Here is a 13,804-nt window from a genome sequence, read left to right as displayed (position 1 = left end):
TGTACATACACTCCGCTACGGTGACACTACATACTGTAGTACGTGTAGATACATACATACATACATTAACGCTGAGAATCTCCAGACCGGTCGCAGCCTCTGGACGACTTAACTATACCGTTGGTGTTCTTAAGCACGAAAGCTAGGAGCGGGCTATATGGCCTTGGCACCCATACTAATGGTCTATTTTGTCATCTGGGCCAATCCGTTATCCATTCCCCCCCCCCCCCCCCCGGGAGGTTGAATTGAACTTCCTCGCTGGCATCCCTCCCCTCCCGCACGCGGCACAGATGGCTCAAGATGGCAAGACGAACATGCCGTTTTCGTCAAGGCGGATGCAACGAGCATGACCGGTGGCTTGGTCGCCAAGACGAACCCACCTGTGTGTGGATCCTCTTCACCCCGCCTCGCCCATGATTGTTCGATTTCCAATCTTTAGTGGGGCAGCATGAGTTCATCTGTTTCCCCGACGTCATTCCGCAAACTGTCGTCATTGGAGCAGCACACGGCTACCGGAACCGGGAGGTCGAAAACCGAAAACCGGGCCGCCCGCGGAGCGGACGCGTAATAGTTATTCGACAGCAGAAAAAATTCACTGCTGCATCAACCACCCCCCCTTTTTTTTTCCAAAGAGAATACTGCGTAAGATCTGGTCGTCGAGAGGGAAACGTCGAAGAGAAAGGGCCGGGTTCATCATCTTGCCAGCGTTGTGGGGGTCCTTTCAGGGGTTCTTTGGGACTGCAGAGGGTGGTGCCCCCAATGACCGGATATCGGCACGTTCGATAGCAGTACCGCCAGGAATACCACCAGCGACCTGTTAAGAGCGGGGCTTTGTGGTACGCTGCAGCTCGCCGACCTCGCGAAACGGAGTGCCGTTTGTTGCTGCTACACTACGGAGTCCTCCGTTGCTTTTCACCGCAGAACTAGACCCCTGAAACCCCTGGCAAGTCAAAAGAGATGCCGATAACTAGCTTTACCGCCGGGCCGGTGCCTGGGGCAAAGCCGGCGTCAATCGTCGGAGCCGGGCAACTCCCGATTGTGCGGTCCGCGCTCCCCATTCGAAACCACCATGCGAATAAATGCCCCATTCCCGAAATTATCCTCGACCGAACGTCGTCGCTAACGTGAAATTCGAGGAAAAGAAGACAGACCGCGTGCCGCCTTCATTCACCGAGATTGGCGTCGGGTGATTAGGTGCTATTCCAAAGCACAAACGGTGACCCTGAGCTAGTTAAGTATCCACTTGTACCCCGTACTCTGAGTACAATCCGTTCTCCGCAAACGGAGGGCCGCTGCTGCTTTGGTTTAGAATGCGTTCTCAATGAACCGACTCCTCCCCCCTCAACCCCCCCAACCCCAAACCAAGCCTGGTGTATCCGAGACAATTTCGCCTCCTGCGAAGATCTGTTAGTGGAACGCTTAGGACCCTCAGGAGCGCTAAAATACAAAGCGTTGCTCCCCAAGCCGGCCCTCTCTCACAGAGATTATTCCACCTCACTGAGGTCATCCAACACCAGCTGCGCAGAAAGCCCATATACGCACGCTACAGCGACGCGTTACGGACCCTCCGTCTCTTGTCGCCGTCGGTTCCTGAGACATTCAAACTAGCCAGTTCACGTACCGTGGGCCCCGCGACTCGCTCTTTTTTTTTTTTCTCGGGCTTCCGCCGCCGGCCCAAAAACCCTTCTTCTCTCACCACCTCCGCTTTCGACCGACGAACAGCACGCGACTCCGCAAAGCCCAGACCATGCCTCCAATGCCCTGCCGAGCATGCATGCGCGACCGACTTGCATGGTGAAGCTGCTCCAAAAACCTGTTTTCTCGACTCGAGCCGGCTGCCTCCAGTCAATCCTCCCCACCGCCCGGGCACCCAGGGGCTTTGAGCGCACCAGTCTAGGCCTTCTCGAGGCCGAAGCCTTCTGACCTGTTACCAGCTTTGCCTGTCGTACGTACTTGTCGTGATGGATGGGGCCGCGGAAGGCCTTGGATACGCCTGCATACAACGTTGTAGGGAGCGAACGTGTGGGGCTGGCCCGAGGTCTAGACGCGCCTGATACTTCTCGCTCTGTGCGAAAAAAGCGGGCTTGCAATGACAAGTTTATCGACTTGGGCGGTTTGCGAAGAGACGACAACCCGGTGGATTGCGTCTAGGATGACGGGTTTTGCTTCCGCCGCGAGACCGGACTGGACCGGACCGGTGGTGCCTAGCGCGTTCGCTCCGGCTGCTCTCGTCGGTTTGCCCCCTCAATTTCGAGGCTTTCGGCATGTCTAAGGTGGTGATGATGATGACCGTAGGCTGATAAAAAGCGTATTATTACTAGACGGGCGGCTTGTACGCCTTCCTGACGATGATAAGGCAGGTTCCAGAAATGCAACTTCAAAGCTCCCAACGCTGTCCACGGCTGTTAAAATGCCGGCCCCCGCACCCCAAACTGGGGTGGAAAATAGGTCGTCCGACAGACGGCTCCAGAGCCCGTCTCCTTCACTATTAAGCTGTAGTAGTATAGTAGAAACGCGTAGACCGGCTAGCTGCTCCCGGTCTCGGCCTTGTATCGAGTCCCGCAAAACCGTCCACCCCCCCGGCCCCTTTTTCTCTTAGCCCTGTTCTCTCACGCAAAGAGAGCTTTCGCAGCCACTTTCAGAAGCCACGAAGCATCGCCCAATATGCCCTGATCTTCCTTTGGAGGCGGGTCGTTAGTGCAATCTAACGGTATGATTGTGCATTCCTGGAGCCTCTTCAAACTCGCTGATCGCCTCTCCTGTCGATCCCGCTCCGCTTCTTTCCACGCGTCGTAGTCGTCCGCCTCATACTCTTCCACGGCCGGCTCGTCTTCAATGTGCGAGTCCTCGCGCCCGCTCATCTTGTCCACCAGCCAGCCCAGAATGCCCCTATCCTTCATGAGCTCCCGGACGTACTCCTCGGCCTCCGCCAGGGTCTCCTGCTCGTCCTGCCCGTCCACGACGCCATACTCGAGGGCCTCGTCCAACCCCACAAATGTCGGCATCGTCCCGTCCTCGTTGGTCGGCACCGTAACCCTAGAGAAGTAATCCTCCACCACTTTGGGGTCGTCCTCCGTCAGCGCCAGCATGTCAGCCCTCCTCATCTCCTCGGGCGTCATGGTCCGGTTGCCCATGCCGCCAAATAGGCTGGCCTGGCTCTGGCTGCGGCTCGCGAACCGGCTGTGGGCGGGCGACGTGAACGGCACCGAGGCTGCGCCGCGAGCACCGGCAGCCGCAAAGTCCCTGCTCCCGCGCCGACTGTTCCACGCGCTCCTGCTGCTGCTGCCGCCGTTGCCGCCAGCCACGGCCCCGCGCGCGCGGTAGCTCTCGGGCTCGACGGGCAGGCTGGTCGTGGAGCTGGCGCGCGTCACGAGCCAGCCCTGGCCCTTGGCGTCGCGCGCCTCGGACGCGATGAGCGCGCCGACGTGGAGGAGGAAGTCGGTATCGGGGAAGATGCCGCCGCCGCCCTTGTCGCTCCGCCGCTTGCGCGCCGCGGCGGGCGAGGCCGCGGCCGTCTTGGACGGGCGGTAGTGGTGCTTGTTCCCTGCGAGGGCGCCGAGCTCCGGGGTGTACGGTACCGAGGCGCCGCGCGCCGGGCGGCGGGGGCGGCTGGGCGGCGGAGAGTGCGAGAGGAGGCGCGGAGTGGTAGGGGCGGAGCGGCCGTAGAGGTACGAGGTGTGAGGGCGCGACAGGGAGGAGGCCGAATTGATGGCCTCGTAGTCTTCGTTGCGGAGTGGGAGGCGGGTGGTGAGCGGTGCGAGCGAGAGGCTGTCGAGGCCTGCTCCCGCACGGTTCTTGCGCCGCCACGACGGCCTGTGCTGCGTGTATGTTGCGTCCATTGGCGATGGTGGCCCTGGCCGAGGCCTAATGATTCAAAAAAAAAAAAAAAAAAACCTTGGTGTGTTGGGATGGAAAGTTCAGAATCAAGACGGGCTCCGGGCAGGGTCACGATGGACGGTTAAGTACCTGGGGTTTTAAATTAGTGTTAGGGCCAGCAGCCAGCGGTGCAGGTTCAGTTTTCAGTTTGATTGCCTCGCACTTGCAGCTTCTGGCTCTCGAATGCTGCAAGTTGCGCTCACCCTTGCAACAAACCTTCTTGTCTAGCTGCAACATCCAGTCTTGATTGGCTGGGTGCTCCACCGCCACCGAGGGGAAGGTTCTGGCCCACCGCTAGCTAACGATTGCTCAAGTTGTACGAAGTAGCTGCAACTTCCTGGAGCTTAACTGTTGTGGCCTGTTTTTGCCTGGTTTAATTAAGCCTCTGGCCGGTTGTATTCAGTACTTTTCAGCCACTAGTGTCACCGTGCGCCCCGAGACCGGTGAGATATGGGATTCTCAACAAGCCCATGTAGATGATGAACAAGCGCAAAGTCAACTGAACTTTACAGCAGCTCGCAGGTGTAATCCCGTACAAGTAGTTTTCACAAGAAGTTCGTTACCAGCTCCGCCCATGATTTTCTTTTTGAATCAAGTCAACCTCGCATCCTGTCTATAGCATTCAGATTTAGTTGCTCCTCGGCACGGGTGTTCTTTCTCTAAAGCAACCGTTGAAAAAAATTCCGAGAGACCTGAGATTGCTCAACCATTTTTCTCCTCTCTTTTTTTTTCGCCACTCTGCCTGTGCATTTTCTGCAGAAGACAACGCTGCCAGTGTGGGCTACCCGCATAAACCTCCCCACTACCAAACGGCCGACAAATCCCGAGACAAAGCTATTTTTCTTGGAGAATGACCTGACTGCTTACAGCGTGCCCGCCTGCTTTCTTGACTTTCAGAGACCCGATAAGGCATTCGACCAGCCAAGATGCGGAACCTGCGCAACATTGCGCACGGCGTCTTCCGGGCACCCGACCCATCCTCCACAACGCCCGCAGCCCGCATCTCTGCCTCGTGCTGGGATGTTGCTCGGGATGAGGTGATCATCGCATGCGGGCCGCAGCCCGGAGACTCCCGTATCGAGCTGCTTCGGATTGCCAAACATGCCCAGCATGTCTCGCCGGCACAGCTGTAAGATCCGCCCGCGCTCATTCTTTGTAACGGACACACAGAGGCTCAGACGTAGGCGTGCATCAGACAGTCGCACATCATTGCATCGTGGGATTCCCCGACCCCGAACGAGGATGGCGCCCCAGACGTCATCAGGGGCTTGCACTATTTCAGCGACACGCTGACGACATGCGTCATCATGGCCGGTGGTGACATTGTCACCGTCACCGAGGACGAGGAGGGAATCGCTGCACCCGGCGAGGCCCATGTCGAGATTGTAGGCACCCTCTCGCCGTCCATCGCCGCGGCACGTTGGTCGCCCGATGAGGAGTTGCTGGTGATTGCTACCGGCGATGCCAAGGTTGTGTTTATGAGCCGGAGCTTCGACGTCATCACAGAGATCCGGCTTTCTCCAGACGACCTGAAGCTCTCCAAGCACGTCTCGGTCGGATGGGGCAAGAAGGAGACCCAGTTCCAGGGGAGGGGTGCTAAAGCCAAGGCACTGCGAGACCCGACCATCCCTGAGAAGGTAGACGAGGGTGCGCTGAGCCCGAACGATGACGGCCGCTGCAGCATCAGCTGGCGGGGCGACGGTGCCTATGTCGCCGTGAATTTCCTCCAGGAAGGTGTTCGTCGTGTCATCCGTGTCTACAGCCGCGAAGGCGAGTTGGACAGCGTCAGCGAGCCCGTAGACGGCCTCGAGGGCAGCCTGAGCTGGCGGCCTGAAGGCAACTTGATAGCCGGCATCCAGCGTCTCCCCGACCGCGTGGACGTCGCCTTCTTCGAGAGAAATGGCCTGCGGCACGGCCAGTTTACCCTTAGGCGCCCGGAATCTGCCCCTGATGCCCTTGAGGACGTGGCTCTGGAATGGAACCCAGACTCGACAGTCCTTGCCGTCATTCTGAGAGATCGCATTCAGCTATGGACAATGGGGAATTACCACTGGTATCTAAAGCAGGAGATCATATGCGGCCAGCCGGCTGACGCCGTCACCCGGCACCAGCGGCCTGTCTTCTCATGGCACGCCGAGAAGCCACTTCTGCTCGCGGCAGCGACAGCGGGTAAGTCTGGGAACCACATCCTGCATTTCCCTCCGGTCGAGATCTCTCTAACATCTGTTCAAGACAAGCTTCTCGTGAATGAATATGCCCTCGTTGTCTCCAGAGGGCCGGCCAACTCCCCTTACGATCATGGGGCCGTGGCCGTCATCGACGGGCAAACCATCAAGTTCACGCCATTCCGAACCTGCAACCCCCCGCCTCCTATGGCCATGTGCGAGCTTGAGGTTGAGTCTCCCGCTGTTGATGTGGCGTTTGCGAGTGACTGCTCCGCAATGGCCATTTTGCACCACGTTGGTGTCAGCTTCTTTGCCCTTGAAGCCAAAGGTTCTCGCCTTGTTATCCCGAGACTCGTGGCCATGGCTTCATTCGGAAAGGTGGTTGCTCAGATGTACGACGAGTCCCTCCTCCAGATTGGCTTCTCTACGCCTACGGAGGTCCTGGTTTTGCAGGTGGCAGGCGACCTCGAGCTGTTGCGATATGATTTTGGCCCTGAGGGTGCAAAAGCGTGGAGCACGACCGACGCTAGCTCTGTCGCGACGATAACGTCGCCAAGCTCTGCCTCGATCAAAGGCGTGGTGGCCCAGCATTTGAATGGCAGGCTCAGCAACATCTCGGGCGAGGGGCATTCTGCTCTGCCCGTTCGGTTTCCCACCTTCCTGCCATGGGCCAGTTGCACGATACACGCCGGCGGATTCCTCGCCTTTGGCCTGTCGAGGAACGGACATCTCTACGCAAACTCGCGGCTGCTTGCAAAGAACTGCACTTCCTTCCTCGTTACTGACAGCCACCTCATCTTTACTACGAGCAACCATTTCGTCAAGTTTGTCCACCTGGCCCCTGAAGAAGGTAGGTGTAAGCCTGCGAACTCATTGATGAGCTACCCCCTAACTCGTGTGTAGACCTCGACGTCCCGGGAGATGACCCGGAAAAGGACGAGCGGTGCCGGAGCATTGAGCGAGGCGGCAGGCTTGTAACCGCCATCCCTACCAAAATGACCCTGGTGCTGCAGATGCCGCGGGGCAACCTTGAGACCATCTATCCCCGCGCCATGGTTTTGGCTGGCATCAGGAGGCTAGTTGAGCAGAAGGAGTACGGCACCGCCTTCGCAACATGCCGGACTCAACGCGTGGATATGAACATTCTGTTCGACCATCGCCCCGCCCAATTCCTGGAAAATGTTGGCTTGTTCCTCGAGCAGGTCAAGGATCCGGCCAATGTTGACCTGTTCTTGTCCTCACTGAAGTACGTTGAGCCCATGTGAATAACGTGTGTTGGCCACGCTGACCTTTCAGGGATGAGGATGTCACTCAGACGATGTACAGGGACACCAGAAGCAGCCCTGCTGCTCTGCAACCCTCAGACCCTCAGACCGCCCGTAAACCGGGGAAGACCAATACGATATGCGATGCTTTCCTGACACGTCTCCGAGCGCAGAAGAAGGCCAACCTGCAAAACATCATCACCGCACATGTCTGCAAGAACCCGCCCGCGCTCGACGATGGCCTCCTGGTGGTTGCGGAGCTCATGCAGGAGGACGAGACATTGGCAGAGCGCGCCGTGGAGCATATCTGCTTCCTGGCCGATGTTAACCAGCTCTACGACCATGCGCTGGGGTTGTACAATCTGGATCTTACGCTGCTGGTAGCTCAGCAATCCCAACGCGATCCGCGCGAGTACCTGCCATTTGTACAGGAACTGCACAAGATGCCGCCGTTGAAGAGGCAATTCACCATCGATGACAGGCTCGAGCATTGGGAGAAGGCGCTAGACCACCTCAAGGCACTCAACAACTTCGAAGACGTCAAGAAGTACGTTGTCAAGCACAAGCTCTACCAGTATGCGCTGGCCATCTACCGCCACGAGGAGCAGCACCACCGCGCCATCACGGATCTCTACGCCGCCCACCTCAAATCGACCTCTCGCTTCAAGGAAGCCGGTCTCGCGTACGAATCCCTGGGCAACTTCGCCGACGCAACCGACTGCTACCTCAAGGCGGGCGCGTCCTGCTGGCGCGAATGTCTCTATGCAGCCCAGCAGCAACAACCACCGCTTTCCCCAGCCCAACTCTCCGAGATCGCCACCTCCCTTGCCGACGCCCTGCGCGAGGCCAAGGACCATGCCGCTGTGGCCACAATCTACCTCGATTACCTCTCCTCTATCCCTACCGCCGTCCAGCACCTCTGCAAAGGTTACCTCTTCGCCGACGCGCTCCGCCTCGTCGCCCTCCACAACCGGCCGGACCTTCTACCTACGGCCGTCGACGGGGGCCTCGCCGACGCCTTTTCGAGCTCGACCGAGTTCCTCGCCGACTGCAAAGCGCAGCTCGGAGCCCAAGTCCCGCGCATCGCCGAACTCCGGCGCAAGGCCCGCGAGGACCCGCTCGCCTTCTACGAGGGCGAGAACCCGTTCAACGCCCGCAGCGGGCAGGCAGCCGAGATCCCCGACGACGTCTCCGTCGCCGCCTCGTCGCGGCTCAGCACCTCGGCCAGCCTCTTCACGAGGTACACGGGCAAGGCCGGCAGCGTCGGCACCGTCGGCAGCAACGTCTCGCGCGCGACGAGCAAGAACCGCAGGCGAGAGGAAAAGAAGCGCGCGCGCGGGCGCAAGGGCACCGTGTACGAGGAGGAGTACCTCGTCAACTCGGTGCGGCGGCTGGTCGAGCGCGTCGAGGCGACCAAGCCCGAGATCGAGCGGCTGGTCTTCGGCCTGGTCAGGCGGGGCATGGCGGAACGGGCACGGGCGGTGGAGGAACTCATGGGGCAGGTCCTGGATGGGTGTAAGAAGGCCGTGGAGGAAGTTTGGCCGCCCGCGGCCGTTGGCGAAGAGGGGGGGGTTCAGGAGGCAGAGGGCGAGGGAACCCGTGATCCGGCTGCGGAGGCGTATCGGCCCGGGGGTGCAGATGGGGTCTTGTTTGACAGCTTGGAAGCCTTGAGGGCGAAGCAGACGCCGCCTGTCGTAGGAGGGTTCGAGAGGTTGTCGTTGCTAGGGAAGGGAAGGACTGGATGAGGGGTCTGATCCGGGGTCGCATTCGTGTGTGGGTGGGTGGGCAAATAGGGGGAGGGGACATTGGAGAGGCCAGGTAAAAAAGTGGTGCTTAAAAGAAAAGGGTGGAAATATTAAAAGAAGAGGGAGTTGCACCCACTGTCAGTCAATGAGGAGTTACGGAGGATGTGTCAGGCGTGGGATAATCCAGTTGTTTTTGGGGGGATTTTTGGGGGGGGGGGGGGGGGAATCCATCCCCCCCCGGGAGAATCCATCCACCCCAAATCGCCAGAATTCCAGTAACTGAAGCTGGTCTACAATGGTCAACTACATACAGGAGATGCCCCATGTCGTCGTTACAGCATGACCGCCCGCTCATTGGGATACTACAACCCGAGAAAATTTGCCTCCAACAACGCCTGGCTCGCTATTCGACGACTTGGCTCAACCCAGCCTGGCTGCGCAAGGGCTCCTCGCCCCGCTCCATCAATGCTCATGAGAATGAATAATCTAGTGAAACTCCGCATCAACCCTCCCATATCTGACCCCATCTACCTTCAACTCGAACCCTAGCCCAGCGCTATCCACAATCATCTCGAGGGTGAAGTCGAGGTTGTCGAACTCGACGCCCCGGGTGGTCGTCAAGCGGGTGAAGAGGTTGCGCGGGACGGCGCTCAGGTCGGTGGTGAGCGTGCAGACGTGGATGAGGTCGCGCGTGTAAGCCTTGGGCGGGTCGTCGGCCTCGCAGGCGATCAGGTCGTCGGTGACGACGAGCGACTGGCCCGGGCGGAAGTTGCGGGTGTAGTGGAAGGCGATGGGTTGGTGGGGGGATATCGCTTGTCCCTGTGGGATTGTGAGTTTGTCTGTTTCCCCAGAAGGAAAAAGGGACGAACGAAGGAGAGCGGGCGTCCTAGAGGGAGTGATTTTTTTTGTTTTTTTTTTTTTTTAAAAAAAAAGAAGGTCTGCTCTTACCTTGGCAATATGCCACTGCATCCGGTCCGAAACCATCCAGCGCTCCCACAGCGGCGACCAGTACCGCTCCGAGACCGAGTGCTTGGTCTCGTCGTAGACGGTCGCGTACGACGTGCCGTAGTGCATGCGCGCCTTGCGGGAGATGACCATGTTGCCCTCGAGACCGCGCAGGACGGCACCCCGGACGACGGCCGTCCAGGCGTAGACGGGCTGCATCACCTCGACGGAGGGCCGCTCCGAGAGGTCGATGTTGGAGTTGGTGGGTAACTCGCTGTACGGGGGCGGGGCGGCGCTGGTGAAGTGGCTCTTGAGGCGGCGGTAGAGGTAGTCGCTCTGGCCGAAGCCGCCGACGAGGATGATGCCCGAGACGATGCCGCCCTTGGCACGGAGGGTGTCGACCTGGCCCTGGACAAGGTCGCAGACTTCCTTGACTACGGGCTCGAAAATGTCCTTGATCTGCTCCGCTGTCATGACGAGGAAGCCCGAGTCGAGGCCGGCCTCTTCGTCGTCAGGGAGGCCGGGGAATCTGGAGGATTAGTAACGGGGAATGGATGCATGGTTAAAACGGCCCTTTTTCTTTTTTCTGGTGCGGGTGGGAGGAATACTTACGGGACGTTCACTTCCTGGTGCTCGTCCTCGTTGAAGTTGCGCTTAACAAACTCCTCGAAGTAGCGCAGCCCCATCTGCCACGTTTTTGCCTTTTTCGTCTTCATCTCGTCGAACCGACTCTGGCCTATCCGGTTCTTCACGTGTTCCTCGAAACGATAGTTGAGAAAAGCGCTCCCGCAAAGGCCTCCCGTCCCGACCGCGGACTCCTCTACCCGGAGCGGTTTCAGGGAAACAATCTTGTACGCAATCAGGCTGTTCCGTCTGTCAGCATCTTCGTCCATAGTCCAGGCCCATTGGGGGAGTTCGGGAGGGAAAAAAAAAGAAAATCGTACTCGACGGTACCGCCGCCTCCATCACAGACGATGAAGTTGTCCCCGACTTTCAGGTGATTCGGCTGTATGGCTTTCAACGTGTAAACCGCTGCAGCCTCTGGCTCGCTGATCATCTGGATCTGCGACTGCGAGCCCATGCCGGCCCTTTCGGCCGCCTGGAGGGTAGTGTTCTTGGCCGCGTCGGACCACACAGCCGGACAGGTCAGAACAAAGTCGACCTTGGTGGACGCCATGAAAGACTCGCCATACCGCCGCTTGAGCGTGTCCATTGTGTGCTTGTAAATCTGGGTCAGGTAGTCGCTCACGGCGTCGACGACCGTCTTGTTGTACCGCTTGAGCTGAGCGGCCGTCTCCAGGGGGCTGACGTAAAAGGGCAGCTTCTGCGAGCGGTCGAGGAACAGCTTGATGCACCGCAGGCGCGACTCCTCGGGTTTGAACTGGAAGCCCCATTTCACCGTCGGCGCGGTGCCAGGCGGCGCTCCGGCCGGGAGGTCGTAGGAGATCTCGGTTGGGACCTTGTCCGAGGTGATGCCATTACCACCGGGCCATGTCTTGATGATTTCAATGTCGTCTGGTGTTCCGGTGTAGACAGCGGCAACTCTTAGATTTCGGCGTCAGCTTGTTTAGCCCCCTGAACGAGACAACGAGAACGGCTCGTGCGTGGAAGTGGAGCGACTCACCCGGAAAAGGTTGTGCCGAAGTCGACGCCGACAATGAGCCGATCGTTGATGGATGGCGGCTCCTGCGCCAGTTCCCTCAGCGGGCCATTGGGAGACTGGGGAGAGGGTCCTTGGTTGTTGTTCTTGAAGTGGTTCCTGCTATCGCGATTTCTCTGGCTCGAAGAGGGGTGCAAGGGCAGGGAGATGCTCATGTTGATGGCGGCCGATCCGTGCACTACAGATTCATGGCTTGAAGGCAGGATCAGGACTCTTTAGAACCAGACGAAGCAGAACCGCCCCAGACACCGGCGGCGTCGGAGACGGGCGGAATTGCAGCTGTTGTCGTCGAACGTCCCCTTGGCACGGCGAACACAGGCCTCGGGCATACACAACTACCGCCACCTGTAGTTTAAGAATCCCGCAAGGAGACAACAATGAAACAAAAAGAAATGATACCGATGGATGGCTTCAAAGTGTTCTCTCCTGTATAACAAACAAAACAGCCTCATGCACCGCCGAGGCGGCTGAGGCGCAAGGCGAAATATTTTCTCAAATATCTCAAGGAGGGGTGAGCAAGACCTCGATGGCGGGGCCTCCTTCAATTCGTTCGGTGAGCTTGACGCCCGAGGTGGGGTTGGGGAACTGCGCAGCAAGACCAAAACGCTCGGGAAAAAAAAATATTATAGGTGGCGGCGTATTGACACAGGGCCGCACCGGTGAGTAATAAGGCCTGAATCAGAATTCCGTGACGCAAGCTAACAAATGCGGCGAAACGGTTTTTGGTGGGCTGGCTGTTGACTTTCCTAATGTTGTTGCCTATGCTCCCGCGGCCTGGTTCAAGTTGATGGCGCGTATACGCTGGAATTCGGCCGAGGCGGGGTCCGTGCCGAGCGAAGCCGCGCTTTGGAGCCTCAGGGGTCAGCTCCGCGGTGCCCGAGTAGTGTGGGGCCCACCGGTGGTAACGTGATTTACGAGTTCAACTGCATTCTTCCAGTTGCTGTTTTCGGACAGGTTAGGAAAAGGCATGAAGGCGCGGCCCCGTTGGTATGAATGATTCGTAAAACTATCAACGTCTGTCTCTGTATGCTCCCTACCAAGTGCCGAAATATGGGCTATTGGGTAACGACATAAGCATATGATCCTCACTCATCCTCGTGCAGCATCCGGCGATGCGCAGGCGAGACCTTTGAAACCACAGCTGCACAGGCTGGGAGTCCCGTCCGACTTTGTTAAACGACGCAGAAAGGAGCAGGAAGGAAAAGAAAGGAAAAGGAAAGGAAAAAGAAAGGAACGACAAGTCTGATGAGAGAGAAATGGAGAGGAAGTCGTGGGTGACCTCCGAGGTTCGCCCGAATCAGTTTCCGTGAGCCACTCAAACGCGCCATCATTTGCATTAGGACTAAGTAGCTGGATGAAGAGATGGCCAAAAAAAAAAAAAAAAAAGGGAGGGGGGGGGTTGGCTTTTTCAGATTCCCCCACAAACCAACCAGGAAGAAATGGTCAAGATCAAGTGTCCAATTGAGACAAACACGTTCCGTTGGTCTGATTCGGTCTCTCTCTCCCCCCCCCCCCCTCTCCCTCTCCTTCTCTCTCTCGTCATCAATCAGATATGATGAGCCACCTGGCAGAACGCCGTCTCGTGTCTCGGATGGATGCTCCGCGCCCAAGCCAGTGAGACTAGCGCCGTGGCATTACATATCACTACTCGAAGCGTTGTTAGGGCTCGCGATGCTCAGATCTTTACCAAGTACCGGGGTGAATTCCTGCCGGAATAGGCAAGCCGATCTCGTGAAAGAGGACCCAAATGTGAGACATTGGTCGATCCTCAGCGAGCTGCGTTCCACGTGACTGGATCCGGAATGCTGGACACGGCGCGACTAATTACCCAGGACGGATGGATCACTGAATATTGATGCCTAAAATGAGAGCGAGTCGAGAATCCGACTTTACGGAGTACCTAAGCCGTGAAGAGAGCCATCTGTGCAGTAAGCTACAAGCAGGGTTGGGACAGTTGACCGCGGGTCCAGAGTGGTGGTGGACACTAAAGTAGTTACTCCTATAACTAATACACCTCGAGTATGAGTGGAAATCCCAACCAGCTGGCGTAACGATACCGCAGCACAGATAGCACATAAGGCCCCTGCTGAGTGCAAAAAATACATATGATGGCATCAGAGCAACGACGGTGATCAAAGAGCAAGAGAC

General features: G+C 58.0%; 3 protein-coding genes across 3 annotated transcripts; 1 reads left to right on the top strand and 2 right to left on the bottom strand.

Annotated features, from left to right (window-relative positions):
* Window positions 1-2,307: 2,307 nt before the first annotated feature.
* Window positions 2,308-3,171, bottom strand: P884DRAFT_256112 (uncharacterized protein). The gene has a single exon (XM_069441042.1). It carries the CDS (start codon window positions 3,132-3,134, stop codon window positions 2,610-2,612), a length of 525 nt encoding a protein of 174 aa, XP_069300034.1. The 5' UTR covers window positions 3,135-3,171; the 3' UTR covers window positions 2,308-2,609.
* Window positions 3,172-4,802: 1,631 nt separating this feature from the next.
* Window positions 4,803-9,051, top strand: P884DRAFT_267521 (IKI3 family-domain-containing protein; the record flags this gene model as incomplete). The annotated part of the gene is made up of 5 exons (XM_069442118.1): window positions 4,803-5,005; window positions 5,072-6,045; window positions 6,109-6,891; window positions 6,945-7,287; window positions 7,338-9,051. The coding sequence occupies 5 exons, from the start codon at window positions 4,803-4,805 to the stop codon at window positions 9,049-9,051; spliced, it is 4,017 nt and encodes a 1,338-aa protein (XP_069300033.1).
* A 486-nt stretch (window positions 9,052-9,537) lies between these two features.
* On the bottom strand, window positions 9,538-11,811 carry P884DRAFT_275453 (uncharacterized protein; the record flags this gene model as incomplete). Its single annotated transcript, XM_069442844.1, has 5 exons — window positions 9,538-9,870; window positions 10,000-10,525; window positions 10,609-10,860; window positions 10,941-11,540; window positions 11,621-11,811. 5 exons carry the CDS (start codon window positions 11,809-11,811, stop codon window positions 9,538-9,540), a joined length of 1,902 nt encoding a protein of 633 aa, XP_069300032.1.
* Window positions 11,812-13,804: the final 1,993 nt, after the last annotated feature.

Source organism: Thermothelomyces heterothallicus (assembly GCF_042370625.1).
Source record: "Thermothelomyces heterothallicus CBS 202.75 unplaced genomic scaffold P884_scaffold_4, whole genome shotgun sequence".
Taxonomy (NCBI): Eukaryota; Fungi; Ascomycota; class Sordariomycetes; order Sordariales; family Chaetomiaceae; genus Thermothelomyces; species Thermothelomyces heterothallicus.
This window is presented reverse-complemented; position numbering and strand designations above follow the sequence as displayed.

Bases quoted from the DNA above. Each gene is read 5' to 3' on its own strand.
- P884DRAFT_256112 (XM_069441042.1), bottom strand. From the start codon at position 3,134: ATGGGCAACCGGACCATGACGCCCGAGGAGATGAGGAGGGCTGACATG.